We start from the raw sequence: 21,462 nt of genomic DNA on the forward strand, positions 1-21,462 counted from the left end.
GCAGAGCTCGCCCAGTTTTTATTCCTTCAGCCCACTGGAATTCTGCGGGCGGGACGTGCAGACACAGCCCCTCCTGTCCCAGCATCCAGTGTGGGGAATCCTAGCCTGGCCCGCAAACCCGACACCCGGAAAGAGCCTTTGTCTCCTGAAGCTGCCTGGCCTCCTGGCCCCCTTCCCACGCTGTACAGCTCAGCCTGCCTGACCCACTGCAGACAGGCCACGCTCCCATAGGGCTTCGTCTGCCCCAGGCTGGGCCCAGAGCAAAGGGGAAGGCAGGCAGAGCTTGTACCCAAGAATCCCCTGCTCCCCCCGCCTGCCGGGGTGGTCCGTGGTCAGGGCGGCACTGACCTTATGGGTCTGGGGAGCAGGGCCCAGGCCTCCGAGTACCAAGGACTCAGAGTAGCAGCTTGGGCAGGGCAGGGAGCAGGAAGCTATGCTGCAGGGGGGCTCGCAGTTGTTTGAGCTGCCGCTGTGAACACTGGGGCCTGAGATCTTGCATAACTTGGCTCTGGGGCCAGATGGCTGCTTCATGGCCCCCCCCATCCCAATGCTCAGCCACTCAGAGCTGGGGGCACCAGCGAGCAGCACCCCACGCCCCCAGGGCCAAGCAGAGATCCTCTGCTGCTCTCAATACACTGCAACCCAACTCATGCTCCCCTGGTGCCACTTCCAGAGTGTGTGGGGGGTGTGGACAAGCAGTGCCAAGCAGCCCTCCCCACAATCCCAGCCCTATGCTGGGAACCACCAATGGGACATGGGTGAGAGACACGGACGCCTCATGGCTGCAGCCTCTGTCCCCAGCAAGGTGCACAACGGCCCCGTTGCCACATGAGGTTCTGGGAAGCAGCCTGGGCTGAGTGGCCAGGAGGAGGTGCAGTGGGGCAGTGAGCTGGCCTGCCCAGGCGAGGCTCTGCAGAGGGAGCAGTGCGCCCACGGGGACTCGGCCCAGTCAGCTGGGAATGTGCTGTCAGCCTGGCCCTGCTCTGCTGCGATCCCCCAGCACGCACCATGGCCAGGGACCCCAGCGAGCATGGTGTGGGCACCAAGAGGTGCCCCATACAGCGCGTTTGTGACTGGCTTCACCTCCCCGAGGGGCAGCACTGGGGTGCCGAGCCTGCCAGCCCGCTAGGGCGAGGGGCTGCGCAGAGCTTGGGACGGGCCCCCGAGCGGCTGGCTGGGAACAGCAGGAACGCTGGGAGGCTTACCCGGCTCAGGCCCATGTGGTAACTGCTCTTCTCGAGGTCCAGCGATTCCAGGAGTTCCTCCACAGCCTGCAGGAAAAAGGCGGGGGGGGACTCAGCTGCAGGGAGGTGTGGCAGGAATGCACGGCTGTACTCACAGACACGACAAACACTTCCCAGCTGAGCTGGAGTTCCGCACTGCTAGCGAGCCCCGCTGAGAGCAAAGGGGCACCGAACCCAGTGGGCAGCAGAGTGCTGACATGCCCCTATCCCCTGCAGCAGGGCACGTGCCCTCTGCACTCAGGGGACTCCCTCTTGCACTCCCAGCCACACAAACTGTCTCCAGGGAGAGCTGCTTGCTCCCCATCGCTCCCCAGGCAGGCACGTGCTGCCAGCTCCGAGGTGCAGCGAGCGCGTCCCCGCCCCAGGTCCCACATGCCCTCTAGGGGAAGGAAGAGGAGGTCACGGCTAGCCAAGGGAGCCTTTGTCTCCTGGAGCTGCCTGGCCTCCCGGCTCCCTTCCCACACTGCACTCAGTGCATAGCTCAGCTTCTCCGCTGCCCACGCAGCCAGTGCCCAGCTGCCAGCCAGCCTGGCCATGGGACACACTAGATGGTAGGCAAGGGCTGGAGAGGGGCCACCTGCCTGTCCCACTGGGATGTGCCGGTCCCCCCTTCCGTGACCTGCCTACACAGTCCTGGCAGGCCGCCAGGTGTGTTCAACACTCTTCCAGTGCTTAGTGGTGAACCAGAAAACACGGCCCTCACTGGGGTCCAGACCAGGTGCTTCATGCGGCTTCGTCCTGCATTCCCATCACAGGCTAGAGCCTTCACACGGCCGGGCGTTAGCAATGCCGCCAGCTAGACCCCACTGCGAGCACAGAAGGTCTTTGCCAGCTGCAGGGCTAGGCTCAGGCCAACGGGAGCCCTCAGCAAAACCCAGCACGTGGGATCAGTCCTCTCCGCTGCAGAGCTCGACCAGCACAAATGCCCAGTGCGGAAGAGCCAGCTCCCCACTCTGTGAAACGCACTGTGCTCCCAGCCACAGCAAAGCCCCTGCCTGGTCTCTCAGCAGCGGGAACCTCTGGAATCTGCCACCCACCCCTATAAGCCCCCAGGCCACACCACTCGCTGCATGACCTGTCCCTCTCCAGCCTCGACTGCAGCACTGTACACAGACTCTCCCACTGACAACGCCTTGTGGGGCTCCGGCACTTCCCACGTCCCCATCCAGCACCTAGCACAGGGGCCGTGGGAGTGGGGCTTTGGGGAGCCACGACACGACACCTGCCGGGAACAGAGGAGCAGGGGCACGCGCCAGGCGCAGACGGTCTTCAAAAGAGGAGGGTCAGCTGCAGCAGGCTCCCTTTCTCAGCTGAAGGGAAGGGGCCAGTATCCAGAGCCTTGGCTACACTAGGCTCCGCGGGCACTCCTCTCACCATTCTCTAGCACGGCCTCTTCCAGGGGCAGCGTGGCCTGGGCCGAGAGCACTGGCCTGGCACTCAGGAGAGCTGAGCTCTATGCCCAGCTCTGCCTTTGGGCAAGTCACTGCCAATCTCAGTCTCCATTCCCCGTCCCGAGCTCTTCAGGGCAGGCACTACCAGTGTACGTGCAGCCCCTGGCACCATGATCTGGGCACCGCCATCACGCGACATACAGGGGCAGCTCTCGTGGCCTGCCCGGCTCCAACACGCACCCGTTTCTCGTCCGTGACGATGTAATTCCGCCCGTGTTTCTTGGTCAGGTGAGGGGCCAGAACGTCAAAGCGCCGCCGGAACTCCGAGAAGACCATGTGATCCGGGTAACCTGGGGTAGAGCACAGGAGAGCGGGCATGTGTCTTGGCCTCTGGCGCGGGAGGGCAGAGACTCAGGAGCCTGCAGGAAGGAGCTGGGTGGCGGTGGTGTGCACAGGGCTGCTTTCAGGCCAGCACCAGGTGCAGCTGCCTCACCCAGCACCAGGCCAGGAGGGTGAACAGCCCCACCTGGAGCCCCTGAAGGTGGAGCAGAAGGGGGTAGGGGAAGCAGTTCCCATGCCCCGCTGCCACAAAGCACGGTGGGGACCCAGCTGGGCTATAAAGCCCCGGGGAAGAGCCTGCCTGCCTACCTATTGCGTGGCCTCGCCCTCCAGAGGCTCTGGGATTGCCCCCCCCCCAGGCCTCGGAGTGCAGGGACTGTCTGGCAGCATCGTGCGCAGGACGCTGGAGACGCAGAGACCTCCCTGACACTTGCATCCACCCATGCCCAGTGCGCAGGGCCAGCCACCCAGGACATCCACACACTGCCTCTCCAAGCTGCACCTCTCACCCAGCCCTCTGCTGCAGTCAAGCTCCCGCCAGCCAAGGCCCAGCCACACGGCTGCAGCGGGTGCTGGGAGCACTCTGCCGCACCCCCAGTGCCAGGGAAGAGCCCAGCCTGGAGGGCGCCAGGCATAGGCAGCAGGCGTGATGTGGCCCAAAGGGCTCATTCCCTGCGGAAGGGAGGGGAACGGAGAGCGAAACCACACACAGCCACTGAAGTGCAGCCACCTCTGGAGGGGGGCCCAGCAGCTGTTTCAGACAGAGCCGCTCAGGCAATTCCTTGCCATTGCGGAGGGTGAGGGGCCCCATTGCAGTCCTGGGGCGAGAGGGCAGGTGAGCACCTGGAGACGCAGCGTCTCCATCAGCTCGTGCAAATCCCGCAAGGCGAGGCAGGGCCGGCCCTGGGGTGGGAGGCCCCTGTCTCCTGAGTCACGGACAGAGCCCAGCCTAGCGGCAGAGCTGCGGGAGGGCTGGCTTGGCACCCAGGGCGTTACCCCTGTAGAGAGCACTGGCACCTCGGACAGCATGCCGGTGAAGGCGTCCACGCCCAAGCTCTCGGCAGGGGCAGTGCACCATCCAACCATGCTACCCCCCAACAGCTGCCAGAAACAGAGCCTGGCTGTTTCTCAAAGGTGCTTTTACGTGGCCCTTGCTTGGCAACGTTGGCCTGGCTTTCTGCCAGCTCCGGAGAGAAGCCAGCCGAACGCCTGACTTGGGGACAGGGCTGAGGCGAGCATGTGTAACTGAATCAAGTGACTGGGGATCTTATGAACAGACCCTGCTGTGGACTGTACCTGGACTGCAATTACATTTATATGCAAAGATAGCAGAGTTGATGCTTCACTTCTTAGTTCATCATCGGTGCTATGGATGGGGGCTGAGCCTATCCCAGCCCAGGCGGCCGTGGGCAATCGATCCCGGGCTGTGCGAGCCACATTGATTTTGGTTCAGAGCAGTGATCTGGTTTTGAAATAATAAACACCGGCTCCAGGGCAGGATGTCCATACTGATAAATGGAGGGCATCTCATTCTCTCCCCTGCCGAGCAGGGAGCAGCCCACCTGCAGTCAGCACAACCAGCTGTGTCCCGTTTCTCAATCAGGGAAAGGGGCTGAGAGCCCTGGAGAGTGAAGGCGTCTCCCCACAGAGCAGGAACAGCCGGGGGAGCAGCACTGGCTCACACGCTCTCCTCTGCTGACCACTCAATCCCGCCTAGAGGGCCCAGCACCGGGACCTCAGAGCGCCTCCCACACGGCCCAGAGCTCTCTCGAGCTCTCCCGCAGGGTTGTTTGGTTTGGGAGGCAGAAGCAGGCACTGGTCTGTATCCCAAGCTCTCCGGGAGCGAGGCTCAGCCCCCCAGGCCTGTCTGCGGCACAGGGCCGGTGGGCTGTTCTCCCGGAAGGTTGCTCTCGTGGGAGGTCACAGCCGCCCGGCTGACGAGGGTGTGACGACGCGGGACTGTTCTTAATGTTTCCTCTGAATAGTGTGGGGATGCCTCAGTTTCCCCTAGGCAGTTCTTAAGTCTCTAGGTGGTGGGGTAAGGGTGTATGATCCTTGCAGAGCCCTAGAGGGCAGGTGTGTGCAGGGGTCTGGACACAGAGAATGGCCGACACCCTGTTTCCTGGCAACGGATGGCCTGGGCCCTTCCCCCCTGCAAGGTGAGAGCTAAAGGGTTGGAGAACAAAGGAATCCGGTGACCTCCTGGTCTGGGGAAAGGGACAAAGCCCAGAGGAGGAGGGGCTGGAGAGAGTTTTCGTTTGGGGCTGGCTGGGACATGGAGTGAAGGGCAGATGTGGTTGTCTGGCTCACTGCCCCCCAAAATGGACCCAGCTGAGGGGTCCCGTTCTCTGCACCTACAAGCTCTGTTAGACCATGTTCCTGTCGTCTAATAAACCTCTGTTTTACTGGCTGGCTGAGAGTCAGGTCTGATTGCAAAGCTGGGGGGCAGGACCCTCTGGCTTCCCCAAGACCCCGCCTGGGCGGACTGGCTGTGGGAAGCGCACGGAGGGGCAGAGGATGCTGAATGCTCTGAGGCCAGACCCAGGAAGGTGGAAGCCATGTGAGCTGTGTGTCCTGCAGACAGTCTGCTCACAGAAAGGAGACTTCCCCAGAGTCCTGCCTGGCTTCGTAGGGAGCAGTTCCAGAGCATCACCCGGGGACTCCGTGACAGAGGGCCAGCTCAGAGCCCAGAACCGGGAGCATGATCTGCTTCTCCAGAGATAAGAAGGGAGCTTGTTCTCCAGGAGCCAGCTCAGTTCTTAGCGCCTTTGCCGAGGCTGCCCCCTGGCATTAGCTGGCCCCCTGCTGTGATGTGAGCTGGGCCCCACCTCTCTCCATTGGGTGCCTGGCTTACAAGCAGGGTGAGTGTCACTTGCCTCCTTCCTGTGGGGAGGAAGGGAATGCCCCAGTATTTACCCTGGAATCCAGTTAAGGGATTTGCCTCCTCTTCATCGTCCACAGCTCAGAAAATTCCCATCTGGCTTCCCTGGTCCCTGAGGGCAGCGCCCGCCCTGGCAGAGCTGCACTGAATGCAGCAATGGGCAGTGCCACATGCCAGTACCCATTACCTGCAGTGATGAAGGACCAGTCCCTGGGCCCCTCTCTGCACCCCACAGGCACAGGGTCCCTCTCGTTTCTCTGGCCCTCCCATGCATACCGCTGTGAAGTCCAGCAGGCTTGTTTGGATCTGGATGATGGGGCTGCCTGCACAGCAAGGAGCTGCACCCCTTTGCTCTGGAAGAACAGCCCTGGACCCGCGGGGAACAGCTCAGCCAGCCCACCACCCCAGAAGAGGGCACAAACCTTGCCGGTACATGCGCAGTGCGTCGAGGAGCCGGGAGCCCCTGATCTGGGCCCTCAGCAGGGGCACGTCGAGCTGCATGAGCCCCGCCTCACAGTGCTCCCCGTGCAGGTCCAGCTCACTGCTGCTGATCCGCCGGGCCGCCAGCCCCTTGGGGTCCCCGCTCCAGCCCTCCGCTTTGGGCAGGAGGCAGTGCACGAAGTGGACCTTCGACTTCTTGATGGTGTCAATCAGAGCATCCTGGGGCAGGGAGAGGATGGCTCAGCCTGGGCGTGCCAGGGGGCTTGGGCACGGCCTTCACCCAAGGTGGCAGAAACTGGGGTGAGTGACCTTGGGGCAAAAGGGCCAGAAGGAGAAACTGCCTCTAGGATCAGCCATGATTCTGCAGCTTTGTCTGGGGAAGGCAGAGCCCCTGCAGCTGGTGCCGTTGGGCTGGGGGGGGTCACTGTAACCCCACCGGTGGCGTTACCCAGCAGCCAGGAGCTTGGCCTGGGCCGTGGGAGGCTGCCCCAGCACAGAGAGCTTCACCCAGGTCAGATCTGCCCCCCTCCCACGTCTCCGCACTGGGGCTGCGCATGCAGCACCAACGGCAGATGCTGGTTCCAGCCTGGCACTGGGGGTAGTGGCCGCTCCCGCAGGGACCCCGGTACCTGCTGCCACGGTTACTGGGGCACGGAAGAGAGGCTCTCCCAGCGAATGTAGATAGACCAGATGGCAGAGGGGAACACCACCCCTCCAGGGCTCTCGGGCACAGCTGTGCAGTGAGGGCAGGGGGACCAGGGGAGCCCTGCCAGCAGGAGAAGTGGGGAGATGGGCACCCGCTGCCTGGCTATTTGGGCAGGTAACTTCAGCATTGCCTCCTGCAGCCAGGCCCATGAGCAATGCCTGGGACCCGCGCAAAGCACAAGGGACAGTGTGACCTGCAGTGCCAATATAAAGCAGCAGGGCAGCTGAGAGACGACATGGGCCAGTGCTTAGAGCAAACGGCTGGGCGCGGGGATTCCCGCGGGCTCCTAGCTCCATCCCTGGCTGTTGCCCACCTGTGGGAGACCGGGGCCCTGGCCCCTGGGAGCAGGGAGGGGTCATTGGAGCGGGCTCTGCCATGCTCAGGCTGCAGCTCACCCACTCACCACTTGCAGCTTGATCTGAATGCACAGCGACTTCTTCTTCACCGCTGCCACCCCCGTGGTGAAGGTCTTACGCATGCTGGTAGCCCTGCGCAGGGCCAGCTGAGACCCGCCTTCCAAGCCGGCGATGGACCCCGACAGCACCATGGCCGTACCTGCCCGGCCCATAAACAGGCTGCTGATGATTTTCCTGCCAGCAGAGAGAGAAGGTGACCAGCCGCCCCACGCCCTTCCCTGCCACGGCCCAGGGAAATGATAGAAATCCAGCTACAGCAGGCTGAGGGTGGCCATTACCGGGCACCGCACAGGACTCAGTGCCAGGATCTCGCCTGCTCTGGGGACTGCAGGAATGTGCGTCTCAATGCACGACCTCCTGCTTGTCTCTGGGTCGGCCGAGAGAGCATATGTTAGAACCCATAGTCCCGTCCCCCCGCTGAGCGGAGGGCCGGGGACGCACGGGAGCAGAACTGCGCGACTGGAGTCCCACCAAGCACTCGGGGGGCAGGCAGCAGCAACCCCAGCGGGAGAGGCACAAAGCCAGCAGACACACCTGCACGGGCGCACGGAAGGGAGGCTGACGAAGCCCAGCAGGGCAGCTCCGGGAGATTGAAACATGGCGACTGCCACTTTCGTGCGGAAAGTGCCTGCATGCAGTCTGCCTCAGGCACTGGCAGAAGGGTTAGGAGAGCACCTCCTAACCCAGCGCTGGCGATGCTGAGAAATCCCTCCGCAGTCCAGACGCCAGACAGGGCTGGAAGCAGAGGCTTTGGCCCCAGCAGCACTGCGCACCCCTCCCAGGGGAGAGACGGCCCAGGCATGCTAACTCTTCCCCTAACCGTCCCTGGCACGATCAGATCACTGCTCTCGCTGCTGGCTCAACTCCACAGACCCTGAGGCGAGCAGCGCGGCGCTGGGCCATGGATGCCTGGCGGGGATGGGAACACACGGGTCACCAGCCCGGAGGCGGAGATGCGGAATTCACAGGTTTGCAGCAAAACCAAGACTCAACTTTCCAGAGAGCCTCCTGGGGCCCTTTAAACTAGCATTGTAGAGACCAGCGTGGCCCAGGACCACAGCCCACGTCTGTCACACCACACAGTCTGTGGCAAGAGGCCATGAACACGCAGCCTACAGCCCGCTGCCTGCAGCGTGACCCAGCCAGGGGGGCAGAATGGTGGAATGGGGCCTGAGAGGTCACCCAGCCACTGCAACCGTGTTGCTCAAAAGAAAGAGGCTGCTTCTCCCCTTAAGAGCACAGTGACTACCCAGCTGCCCCCTGCTCAGCAGCTGCTCCTGGGGGACTGGAAATAACAATTTTGCCTTTTGATGAGCGTGATCCACCCCGGCAGAGGAGCCACGCCAGCCTCCCCACCCTGGGGGACGTGTCTTGTGCCTGCCCACCCCAGGCCCTGAGCCCAGCAAGAGCCTCTTACTGCACAGCCGCTGCTTACTTCTGAGAGTCCTGCAGGATAGCTGCAGCATGCTGAGAGGCTGGGTTCTGCCGGACATAATGCAGCCAGCCTGTGACATCGTACTCCACCCAGTTGGTGCCGTAGCTGTGACCCAGGAAGAAGTGGTGGGGCTTGTCGCTGCGCAGTATCGGGCTGTGACCTGTAGGGACAGAAACCCCATCAATGAACTGGTCCCCCGCAGGCCAGGCACCAAGAGGGAATCCCTGCCCTGGGCCACCGAGGTACAAGAGCAGTGCTCCCTCGGATCTGTCCCACCTGTGCACGGAATGAATGTTGCGTGACACATCACCTACATATCGGTGCACATAACAAAATTCTTGTGGTGGGGGTGGGGCCAAGGGGTTCGGCGTGTGGGAGGGGGCTCAGGGCTGGAGCAGAGGGTTGGATGCAGGGGGTGAGGGCTCTGGGGTGGAGCCGGGGGTGAGGGGTTTGAGGTGCAGGGGGGTGCTCCAGGGCTATGGCGAGGAAAGAGGACTCCCCCCTGCACTCCCTCCCTGCAGCAGCAGCACTTGGGCTTGGGGGGGAGAGGCTCCTCTCCTGGCCGTGGGATCTCTGGGGCTTGGGCTGCAGGAAAGGCACCCCTCTCCCGGCCCCACAGGTCTGGGCCAGGGGAGGCCTACTCCGGCCACACCTAGATCCAGGCCGCCCCAGCAGGTCCAGGCCACAGACTGAGTCGGGGCCAGGGGAGGGGCGCCATGGCCGCAGCAGGTTGGGGGCTGGGCTAGGTGGGGGCTAGGGGAATAGCACCCCTCCCCCGGCAGGTCCCCAGGTGGGTTCCCTGAGTGCCTGCATGGCCACACAGCTTACAGGGAACTTAGCACAAGAGCCCTGGCAAAGCTCACACACAAGGAAACCGAGGCTACGTCGACACCACATAGAACTGCGCCAGTGAGTCCCAGAGCCCAGGTCAACTGATTTGGGCTCATGCTGAGGGGCACAGACGTGTCTGCTTGGGCTCTGGGCGCCTCCCCGGGTCTCCAGCCCAAGCCCGTACACCCAGTCGGCTATTGCTGGCCCTGCAGCACGAGCCTGGGGTGAACAGCACAGAACTCCCCACTGGGCAGAGCTGCCAGAGCTGGAGAGCAGCCCTACGCACAGGACAGGAGCCTCTCCTCCCTCATCTCCTGCCCAGATGCCCCACCTGCCCCTGGAGGGGTGCATGGCCCCACCCCGAGCCTGTGGGGCTCCTGGCGCACACAGGCCACACGCATTGTATGGTTCCTGTACAAAGGAAACAACTGGACTGGAAGCCTCACTCGGAGAGAGCCAGGAGCGGGGGGCGGGGGAAGAGTGCAGATGGCCTGGCTAGGCCTGCAGAGGGGAGGGCTGGCCTCCCCCCATACCTTTCTTATCTCCCTCCTGGGGCCCGTAGTAGGCGAAGAGCCGTTCCAGCAGCGTGTCCTCATTCCCTGCAGGCTGCAAAGCCTCCTCCTCCAGCAGCCACAGGAGCCCACGGGCCTCATCCGTGCGGGCCAAGGAGCGCACCTGCAGAGACGGTCCCAACCGCACACATCACCCGAACTGTGTCTGCTCCCCACCTGCTGGACACGTGGGGACTGGCAGCATCGCTGGGCCAAGAGCCCCCCGGAGAGGGAGAGAGGTGCCGAGGGTGGCTATGTACCTGTCCTAGCCCTACGGGAGTCTGGGACACATTCCCTGGGACCAGTCAGAGCGAGCGGCAACGCCTCGCTCTGAGTAACACTGAATAGATTCTTTGCAGAGAAAGAATCAATACTTAATACCCGAGCCAGTAAAACACACGTCAGCCAGGAGCGTTCGCACTCAGCCACCGACGTACTCCACATCCAGAGACAGGCAAAACCATCGAGCAGAGCTCAGAGAGACGCACCCACCACATCTCAGGCCCACGCTCTCCCATTCTGACGCTGGCTGCTCCCCTGGCTTCTCGCCAGGTAGCAGGGCGAGGGACCGAGGCCCTCCCTGCCTCCATCAATCCGAGCCGTCTCCTGCTCCATGGGTCAGTCTCATCTCAGTGACCCTGCACGCATGGGCCTGGGCACGAGGTGAAGCCATTCAGGTTACTCCAGCAAGGCAATTCCTGCCCTGCAGGCAGGGGGCACTCGGGTCCCGTGGGCTTAGTGTTACTCAATGGCATGCACCCCACGGGAGGCTCACTGCCCTGTGCCTGCATTCATTTCACTCCTTTAACACTTTATGTCATTTTCTATCGAGCCTGTGGCAAGATCTCTGTGCAGGGAGAGTCGTTTCCCTGAGTGCCCTCTGAGCTGGTGGGCAGGGCTGCTAATGCAGCTGACTGCCCTGCCGCCCCCTGCACCGCAAGCCAGGCTACACAGTAAGGTTCCCCTGTCACTGCCACCCTGAGGATCAGCCTGGATGCCTTCGTTCCCCTTGGCAAGCCTGTCGCTCCCATCCTGCCAACATGCCCCAGGCACACTGCTCCTTCCCACGGATGCCAAGCCCTGGTCCTGCCCATTGAAGCCCTGCTGGGCCTTTTCTCCAGGGGAAGCTCGTAGAGCCGGAAATGACACTGGGCCTCCCTAAGCTCCCTGATGCTCCAATGGGCCACAGGACCCTTTGCTTTCCAGCCTGTGCTGTTCAAGTGCTGCTCAGCCCTGAGCCCAAGACAGCTGCCTTTCAGTGCCGGGGGCAGTGACCCTACGCAGTCAGGAGAGCAGGCCCCCATGTGCCTCCCGCACCCAGCAACCAGCCCCTGGCAACGGTGCCGGTTTCCTAGGGAGCTTCCAGAGCCCCGCAGGCTACAGGTTCTCTGCGCCCCTGCCCAAGGCAGAGGGAGATGTGCTTTGCAGCACTCAGCCGCACTCTCCGGCACTGCCTGGGTGTTCAGGGCAGGGCCGCCCCCTGCCGTAATCACCGCTAGTGGGGAGGAGAAGGGCCCTGGCAGCGTTGGTCTGATTCTGAAAGTTCAATAAACCACAGCAATGGATCGGTGCTTAACGCAGCCTCTTCGTCGCCAGGGGAAGTGGCAGCAAGCCTGCTGTTCTCCTGCTTCTTTATTGGCCAAGGCGTTAACGGGAGAGGTAATTATTGGCGACACGGCCCCACCGTCCAAATCTCACCCCCCTCCCACCGCCTTGAGCCATCTGCCCGGCACGATCGCCCTCCTCAGCACTGAGCAAAGCCACCCATGCTGCTGCCCTATGGCAACCCCCAGCTCGGCAGCAAATGTGGTCAGGTGGGTTGTGACGTTATGAGTGTAATATAGTATCTCACTGAAGGGTGACAGGGCCAGAAAGAGTTAATTAACTCACAGACTGACCTGACCCATGGCCGAACTTTAGAGACTGGTTAGGAAGAGATGTAAATGAATAGAGCTTTGAAATGCAAGCCTGCCTTGTTAGAGGTAGAAGGGGAGATGTTTGTTCAGGTCTTGTGATGTGAGCAAGCAAGTCTTGGCTATGGCTATAGCTTTGATGCAAAGATCAAAAAAGGAATATTAACATTTAGGAAGACGAGTGAAATAGTGTTATTGTCTATATGTCTCTTCGAAGGTTGTGGTAACCTGTATCTGAACTGCTTAACGGATAAATTACCCTGTGCTAATTGCCAGGATGTTTAGGAGAAGGAAAGTTAAACCTATTGTTTTCTCAGGCCAAAAGGCTGCTGGAAATGTATAAAAACCTTGGGACACGATCCTTCTTCATCTCCGATCTGCTTTGGGTTTCAAGAGGGGGAAACCTTAAGCCACAAGGATTGAGATCCCCAGTCACTCACTGGAGTCAACCTGAATACGGACATTGGACTATAACCTATGGACTATTTCTAAAAGGACTTTTGGCAACTCATCTCTGCTATGTACCTGGATCTCAAGAATTGAATTCAAGTCTGTCTGTATATTGATCTTTTAACCAACACTCTCTCTTTTCTTTTTTTAATAAATTTTAGTTTAGTTAGTAAGAATTTACTATAAGTGTGTATTTGGGGTAAGATTTGAGTTATTATTTGACCTGGGTCTGGGGCTTGGTCCTTTGGGGTCAGGAGAACCTTTTCTTTTATATGATGAAATAAGATCTTCAGAATTTATCATCCTATGCTTGACAGGTGTGTCTGGAGGGAGGCCTGAGGCTGGGCATTTTAAGAGAACTGCATTGTTTGGACGTCTGAGTACCCAGGGAGGTGCTGTAGAAGCTGGTTTGGGCTGGCTGGGTAAATCTAAGTGTTGGAATATCCACCAGCGTGTGGGGTTTTGCCCCGTTCTGTTTGCAGTCCACCCTGATGAGCGACCTCAGCTGGCTCCTACAGGTAGCACGGTCACAGGGGTGGCCAGGCTCCAGGGGAAGCAGGGCTGTTCCCAGCCTCGGGCACAGAGTGCTTGGGGGGAACGTGGCTGAGAGAGGGGCTGTGAGGTCTGGAGTCTAGCATATGGAAACGCAGCAGAAAGCAAAGAAAGGGGGGCTGTGATCACCTCTCTTCCCCCCCAGACAGCCCCAGCAGAGAGCTTCCCTCAAGGTGACCCTCAGCTGCCCACCCCGCAGAGCCACCAGCAGGATGCAGGGAACCAACAGGGGAAATGAAAGCAGTTCTCCCACCCGAGAGCTGGGCGGTCTGCAAAGCTGTACATGAACCTGGAGACGAGTGGGGAAACGCCGGCCCACGAGCTGACGGAGAGGCCACGGCCCACCCCAGAGAAGAGGAGCGTGGTGGTAAAGTCAGACTGGGAAGAGACAGCTGTTCCTCCAAGGAGGGGAAGAGACAAGACTGTGCCTCCCACTGAGCCCTCCTGCCCCTGCATGGGGAGGGTCACCGCCCCGACAGCTCTGACTAACTGCATTCCCCTGAACTGGCCCTGCCAGCAAGTGGGCAGATCAACACCACCCTGAGCAGATCAGAGCAAGCCCCCGCTACCAGCAGCCTCCCCACCCAGCACCAGAAGCCTCTCTATGTTAGCACCAGGTAACCAGCTGGATGAGGGCTGCTGCTACAGAGCAGCTCCCAGCTTGGCTGCAATCCCAGCTTGCTTGGCATTTGACCATGGGAATTAACCTGGCATCTCCCCATGAACGTAACCCCAGGAGGGCATCTGCCTGGGGACAGAGGACGCAAAGCAAAGGCAGCAGAACCTGCTGCAGGCTTCTGGGCGCTGGTGACTGGGTGGGTTTCTACTGGGTGTAGCTAGGAACAGGGAAACACCCTGCTTTGGAGGGGAGCTTGGAGCCATGGAGCCTCCCCTTGCCCTGTCTGCACACAAGAAAACCCCCCAGGTTTCCCTGCCCCGCCCTGTCATGATCAGGGTACGAGCGTGTGGCCCAGAGCAAAGTGCAACTCCCTGGTCACTGCTTAGACGGCCCCGCAAAGCTGCTGACTCAGGGAACAGAAGGTGCTATGGGCCTGGAGAAAAGCTTTAGACACAGGCAGGGGAGAGGGGAGAGAAATTCTTGCCATTAAACCCGATGTGTGCTTACCAGTGCTTGGTGTGAGGCTTGGTCTACAGCAGCTACAGAGCCAGATGTACTGGGCTCTAGGTCATCTAATGCAAGCTCTATGCTTTCCTAGAGAGGACGGACAGGCGAAGGGTTAGTGCCTGTGTGACTAAAGATCACAGTTACGGGACCCAGAGAGGGTCAGTCAGTACATTAGTCTGAATAGGATCTACAGGACATTAGACCACAGGGGTTTCCCTGGAGAGCCCCAGCCACCCTCCCAGTGCACAGGGGAAGGGTACGGTCAGCCCACCACCCCAGGCTGCTCCCCATGGCTCTCAGCTCAGGAAGGGGAGTCCCTAGGGCAGGGGAGTGGGGTCACGGCCCTGGCCAGCCTGCACCATTCAGGGGTGAGCCGGGGGGACCGGGGCTGGGCTGTATTCATGCCTGGGAAGTGCTGCCTTGTCCCCCGACAGGGATGGCAGAGCAATAACCAGGCAGCTCGGCCTCCCGTCCCCACGCAGTGTGCCAGGTGTGAAGGGAGTTGGCCCCTGGGCAGTGCAGGAGGCAAAGAGCGGGAGCTCCCGAGGCTGGGTCACACTCCCCCAGAACAGCTGCCGCTGGGGTGTTTGGAGGGGGCTGGGAGAGGGCCCATGGTCCCCAGTGAAGTGAGGATGGGGGGCACTGGGCAAAGCATCCTCGGGGAGCCATCTCCAACAGATGGGGGGAACTCGGCCTCTGGGGCCTCACCAATCCTGGAGTCATCACCAAAGGGTGGTTCCTGGATCACAGACATCCCCAAGGAGCTGGGCTGAGCCCCAGAGCCAGAGCCAGGGCCAGGAGCAATGACCATCCTGGGCTGGATTTGCACCAGGGTCTCACTCTCAGAGCCCCCCCACCCTCCCCCCCGGCCTGGGAGTTCAGAGTTAGCTGGGCCGTGCACACAGGCAGCGCAGCAGCGGGCACCGAGAACTCGCCCAGCCGTCAGCAAAGGAGTCTGGGCCCAGTTAGCCCCTGCAGCGGGCCCCACACGGCTGGTGCACACAGCTCCCCGCCCACCCTGGGGAGTTTGCCAGGAGCCACCCCTCCATCGCTGCCGGGGTGACTGCAATGTACAGGGCTGCTAGCAAAGCCACCAGGGCCCAGGGCAAGGCCAATGGCAAATGGCCTGTTCCCGGGGAAACCCCTGCTTCAAGAAGCACCAGATTCGGAGCTACGGATTAGCGGAGTCCTGTCTAGGCGTGACTGCCCGAGCCACCTACAGGGTTAGAAATCAGCTGGAGTCTAGTAGATGCTAGAGCAGAGAAGAGTCAGCAACACAACTAGCTAAGGAAACATCCTCCACGGCCCCTTCACACGCCCTGTACAGCCTAGAGCTGCCATGCCCCGGGCAAGGGCAGCGCCCGCAGGCTCCTACACAGCGGGGGGGGGGCTCTCCAGTCCCTCGCTGGGCTCCTGCGTGTCTGCTCCAGCTGGAGAGCAGGTCTCTGCCATGGGCCGAGACGGATCCCGCAGGCAATACCTCCTTGTATCTCTCCAGCTCTTGAGAGAAGGTGCGCTCGTGGAACAGCATCTGCAGCCGCTCCTGGGCGTAGTTATGGCACAGCTCCTCAAAGCTGGCCCCGCGGCTCTGGTTTGTCAGCTCGGGGTTCTGGAAGCCTGGGGTGTCCACAAGCATCATGGAGCACAGGGAGTGCTGGCTGGACTTCAGCGCCCTAGACAAGGGGGGGAAGAGAGGGGCTCGGGCACACAGGGCTCCGTGCAGGGCATGGGATCAGACCAATGGGCCCCTGCCTGCCAGCTGCTCCCGATCCATCCAGCCTGGTCCTGTGCCTCGTTGGGAGCAATGCCTGCAGCTCCAGAGGAAGACCAACACCCCAGAATGCCCCAGCTACACACGTGAGGTGAACCACTTGCCCTCAGCCATTACACCTGGGCAGCAGGGCCCCTTGCCCGGCACCCAGCTGCCCTAAGGTAGCGCTCTCTGCTGTCCTTATGCGACGCATCAGAGCCCTGCCTGGGCCTTGCTCGCGGCCCCGGAGCACACAGCAGGATGGCTGCAGGGGCCGGGCTAGGAGAGCGTGCCAGACAAGGTCCCTTCCCCAAAGGGGAGACGAAACGTGCTGGAGCACGGGCAGCTCTCCCGGGAGATCAAGGGGAAACAAGGCTCCTGCCTACACACCCCCACTCCACTCCGAGCCAGCCAGGGGCTGGGTGCTTGGCTTGGCCTAGGCGCGTACCTGTTCAGCAGCGAGATGAGCAGCGTGAAGAGCTCTGAATACAAGCCAGAGGCCAGGCCTTCCAAGCAGTCCAGAGCTGTCAGCCTGGAGCCTGGGGGGAAGAAATGGTTCCAGAGTGAAGGCAACTGCACCCTCCCCCAGCGAACATGAGGCCAGGGCGCCCCCCGTGTGCCAGGACAGGCTCGGGGAGCTGATCCAGTGGCTCAGGCTCCAAGGGAGCAAGGTCGACAGCGTGGGGGGCCCTGGGAACAGCTGCACGTCAAGTGTGAACCCAGGCAGTGCATTCCCACGGGGAGGCAGGACGGTCTAGTCACTACAGCACAGGGCTACATCGACGCCCTGGCTGACACTCTCTGTAGGCCTCTGTCCCTGCCTGTCAAAAGAGGGTGGTGACCCGCGAGGGTCTGGATCCCATGAGGACCTCCGCAGGAGATGCTGGGAAGCGGGTGGCAAGCAGTGGCTGTTTTGGAGGAGGAGCCTGGGGTAGGACAGGGGCCCGTCAGAAAAGGGGGTGGGATTTGGGGCCCTCAGCTGTTTTCTGGGCTCAGACCATCCTGCATTCGTGTTGGGCGGCTCCATGCTGGGCTGGGGGAGAAGGGGAAACCCAGGTTCCAGCATGTCCAGTGAGCACAGCCAGGCAGTCTGGGCCGCAGCTCCCACATCGCCACCCTCCTTGCACCCCAAAAGCAACATGCTTCCAAAAAGTGACCCCTGGTAACAGCCGGCACCCCCAGAATGCCAGGCACACAGAGGAAGGGCAGCTCAGTGCTTAGGGCGCTAGCCTGGAACTCAGGGGATGGGGCCCGATCCCTGCTCTGCCAGAGACTCGCTGCATGGCCTGAGGCAAGTCACAGCCTCCCTGAGCGGTGGCCTCCCTCGGTACCAGGGGAACAGCCCTGCCCTGTGTCTCCCGTGGGCTGGGCGGCAACAGGCACTGAGGACTGTGAGGTGCTCAGACGATGGGCCCAGCTCAATGCCGTTCAGAGATTCGTGACAAGGAGATGATGAGGTCCAAGGGAATTACGCTGTTTGAGGTGCCTCACAATCCTACGTGTTCATAGGGAACAGAATCCAGTGAGGCAAAGTGACATGCCCAAGGTCGTTCAGGCAGTCTGTGGTGGAGCAGGGAGTTGAGCAAATCCAGGTCTCTCAAACCCCGGGGCAGTGTCCTGACCACTGGCTCATGCTTCCTCTCCCACTTGGCTAGTTACAGACCCAGGAGGGCATCAGCTGCAAAGGAAGGCAGATGGTCGGGGGAGGACAGCCAGGCTCCGTGCACCTGTAGGAAGAGCCATCGCCTTGCTCGTTGCTATCGGCTGACACTACCTGCACCCCACGTGCAGCAGCAACCCAGTACCTGAGCCATCTCCCAAGCCAGCTTCCTCAGGCCCCTGGCGGAAGGACGTGGATCGCTGCAGGCTCCCTTTGGGCTGGTGCTTGAAGATAGATGAAGACAGCTCTTCCAGGCTGCAGCCCAGCAGGTAAGCAGCCTTCTGGGCCCACTCGTGCCGAGCAAACTGCTTCCTCCCAGCTAGCGGGTAGGGAGAGAGTCTTAGTGCTGGGAATGCAGCCAGTTCCCCAAGGGGCTGTGGGTCTTCGAGGGGACCAGGGCTGTCTAGTGTCAGGGGCATCCCAACCCAGGCCTGAGGCCAGTGGCAGGCGTTCTCAAAGAACAGCAATGCCGGGGAAAGAGATTCAGTGCAAGACAAAGCAGCAGCTAGGAGTGGCTAGGGAGGGGACGTGGCAGAGTCAGGGCTCGGCGCAGCCAACCCCACTGTCCAGCCTGGTGCAGCTCGAAGAGCTCGGTGTGGAGCAGGGCAGACTGGGCCGTAAGGAACACGGACTCAGGAGTTTGAGGAGGGGAGACTGGTGCACCATGGCTGAGGCCGATGGCTGAGACCTGCCGCCGAGCTGGGATAACAAGAAGGCTCCCGTACTCCCAGCCCAGCTGCAGAGCGGCCACTCAGCAGCACACCAAAGCCAGGGCTCCAGACAGAGCCCGCCTGGGACTGAGGATCCACCTCGGCGCGGGGATGAGCCTGCTTCAGTGAGGGGCAACGAGCTGCCCTGGATCCCGGCTGGGCTGGGCCTGAGGGCGCCTCCTGGAGCAGCAGGAGGAGCCAAACTGCACCAGGCAGAGCTCTCACTGCAGGTCTCCCTCCAACCGACACCCCCGGCTGCCCTGGGGAGAGGGGAACAGTGGGGACGCCCGAACCCAACGCCCCCAGCCGCCCCATGGGGAGGGGGAAACGTAGGAATGCCCAAACCCCAACGCCCCCGGCCGCCCTGTGGGGAGGGGAAACGCGGGGACGCCTGGCACCAGGCGAGGAGCCGGGGACACACAGGGAGGGCAAGTTAATGGGTAACACGTGGAACACAGCATGGGGAAGCAGAGAGAAAGGAGCTTTACCTTCATCGGTGTCTGCGTTGCCAAGGGACGGCATGCACCATGCAAACAAAACCAGGGGGTTAGAATGGCACCACTGAGAGCTGCTGCCAGCGAACGCCCGCACTGGGCCACCCCCTGGGGGCAAGCGTGGCAAGCCGATGCAGGCTGGCACAGACAGACAGACACGGACACACCACCCCGGCCGGGACCCCTCCTCGGAGCCAGGCAGCCACACAGCAGCCCCCAACCCAAGGTCCGGCCCCCATCTTTCCACTCGCCCCTCTGCCCCCCATGCCAATCTTCTGGCTCCCCTCGCCAGCCCCATCTTGTTGCAGGTTTGGACCCACACAGCTGGGCTTCTCTGGGTCCATCCTGGGTCCTTTCCACCCAGCCCCTCCCCCAAGCAACTGCCCATGGAGCTGCTGGAATGCAGACCTGTGCCTTCCGCAGAGGGCAGCGTGTCTAACCCCAGCTCCAGGGCAGCCGCAGAGAGCGGGGGCAAGGCTGGGTCTGCATTGAGGGCCAGCCTGCGTACTGAGGGGCTGTGCTCCAGCCTCAGGGCTGCCAGCCAAGGGGCCAGCTGGCAGAGGCAGTCATGCCATGCGGGCTGGTGGGGACACCATAACGTGGGTCCTTCTCTCCCTCTCCAGCAGGGCCTCTGTCCGCTTTGTGAGACAAGGCACCGATAAAAATCGCCTCCACACCCCCTGAGCATGGCACCAGCCGAGCAGGGTCTGCAGCACACAGCGACGGAGGCTGCTCCCACGTAGACCCTGACTCCACTCCAGCCCCCTCCCTCGCCACCGGTGCCATGCTGTCCCCTGGCGGCCCCACTGAAACCAGCCTGCAGCTTAGCTACAGAAACCACCTTGCCCCAGGTCCCCTCCAGCTTTGGGATGTTATGAAATCACCTTCGCTGGCCACCCCCCACTGCAAAACAGCCCCCATGATGCAAAAGTCTGAGTGGCCTTCCCCCGCGGCGCTCCCTGGGCTGTAAAATCCAAGCCCTGGTAGTCGCAGCAGGAACCTCTGGGACGCCCGTCTCAAAAGGGAAATCCCAGCGCGCCAGTGGGGAGCAGACACCAGCATGACCCACTGCCCTCTGACACTGCCAGGGGGATGGGGCGAGAGTGCAGGCAGCCAGACTTCCCCAGAACTCCAGGGAGACAGGGCATGGCCTCAGAGAGATGGGTGCCACAGAGCAACCCAAGCCCTGGAAGCTATTCCAGCTCTCCTGATATCTGACATGGCCAAAGACCCGGGGGAAGCCCAGCTCAGAGGGAGCGCTGTGATCTCCCAAATCACTGCAGGGCAAACCCACCAGCTGGTCTCTCTTCACACCAAGCACTCATGGCCCTGCACTTGCACCAACAGCCTCCCTAGGCACTCTCCCAGCCAGTGCCGAGACACAGACTTGGCCCAGAGACCCTGCCGCATGCCCGACTGGGGACAGACATGATACACCGGGCCTATGACCACAGCATGCTGCTCCGCCAGCCTGGAGGGGGCTCCTCAGAACTAAGGCCTGTGCGGGACACAACGCAGCAGGATTGGGATCCGTGTTTCCACCTCCGCTCAGAGTGCAGCCCCTGCCCTGATGCCACCAGCACAGGGCACGGAGCAGAACCCACAACCCCAGGAGAGACCAGAGGCAATTGCCAACTCCTCCTGCAAAGGACCCTGTGAGAGTTCTTAGTCCAGGAACGAGAGGACAAGAAGGCCGTCCTCATGCACACGTCAGCCGCCTGCCCAGGGAAGCAGCCAAGACCTTCTCCAGGGAGGGGACGTGGCTTAGTAGCGATCACCCCTGTGGCCACCAAGGCTTTCCCCGAGCCAAGGGCTGGAAACCCAAATATCTTCCCAGCCCACTGCCTCAGAACTGCTCTGCTTCGACTCAGGCCCACCCCACGTGTCTCTCCTGCAGCAACCCAGCACCACCAGCAGCATGCCCATGCTGGGGCTGCCCAGCTCCCTCCCATCCTGTGGGGGAGGGAGGAAGCTGGGGAACACTAGGGCTGTGCCATGTCCCCTCCCAACCACACTGTGTGGACAGCCCTGCACAAGGCCCTGAGGTCAATGGGGAGCTGGTGATTTCCCTTGCAAATGACAGTGGATGAAAGCTGGTTGGGTCAAGCACTGGGGATGATCCTGGTCTCTCAGAAAGCCTGCCCAGCAGCAGGCACCTGACCCACCGGGTGTAGCCAGGAGTCACCAGGTCTCAGAGCACCCAGGGCTGCCAAGGGGGAAAAAGGGAAGCCCTACTCAGGGTTCACTAGCCCCCAGGAGTATTTCTGAGAGAACCTCCCATGGGCACTGACCCGCCCTGTGGGGACAGGCAGCTCAGTGGCCTCTCGGGAGACAACAGTGCATGGAAAGGCTGCCACCCTGCAGGCTGCTCGGACCGGCAAACCTTGCCCGGCGACGTTCCGAACAGTTCATTACCTTTGGTGGCTCCTGCGGCCCCGAGGTGATAAATGGCCCCCAAGACGAGCCAGAACGCCTTCTGCTCATCGCTGGAGATGCCCACCGCTTTCATGGCAGCCTGCAACTTGCTGAACTGCTGGGCTGCCTTCTGCTTTTCTTCCGGCTGGAGAACAAG

At 61.6% G+C, this 21,462-nt stretch overlaps 1 protein-coding gene across 4 annotated transcripts in view; it reads right to left on the bottom strand.

Moving 5' to 3' along the window:
- MYO18A (myosin XVIIIA) overlaps window positions 1–21,462 on the bottom strand; it is a 130,743-nt gene that overhangs the window by 36,932 nt on the left and 72,349 nt on the right. For all 4 annotated transcript variants that reach the window (XM_084650838.1, XM_084650837.1, XM_084650836.1 and 1 more), the window contains 11 exons: window positions 21,306–21,450; window positions 17,832–18,005; window positions 16,475–16,565; window positions 15,757–15,949; window positions 14,277–14,363; window positions 10,218–10,359; window positions 8,854–9,013; window positions 7,406–7,592; window positions 6,278–6,515; window positions 2,876–2,985; window positions 1,206–1,271 (listed from right to left, as the gene is read on the bottom strand). In XM_084650838.1, the coding sequence (XP_084506964.1) occupies window positions 1,206–1,271; window positions 2,876–2,985; window positions 6,278–6,515; window positions 7,406–7,592; window positions 8,854–9,013; window positions 10,218–10,359; window positions 14,277–14,363; window positions 15,757–15,949; window positions 16,475–16,565; window positions 17,832–18,005; window positions 21,306–21,450 (1,593 nt within the window). The remainder of the gene's footprint in view (window positions 1–1,205; window positions 1,272–2,875; window positions 2,986–6,277; window positions 6,516–7,405; window positions 7,593–8,853; window positions 9,014–10,217; window positions 10,360–14,276; window positions 14,364–15,756; window positions 15,950–16,474; window positions 16,566–17,831; window positions 18,006–21,305; window positions 21,451–21,462) is intronic.

The sequence above is a fragment of the Lepidochelys olivacea genome (genome assembly GCF_965140295.1).
Source record: "Lepidochelys olivacea isolate rLepOli2 genome assembly, chromosome: 17".
NCBI lineage: Eukaryota > Metazoa > Chordata > Testudines > Cheloniidae > Lepidochelys > Lepidochelys olivacea.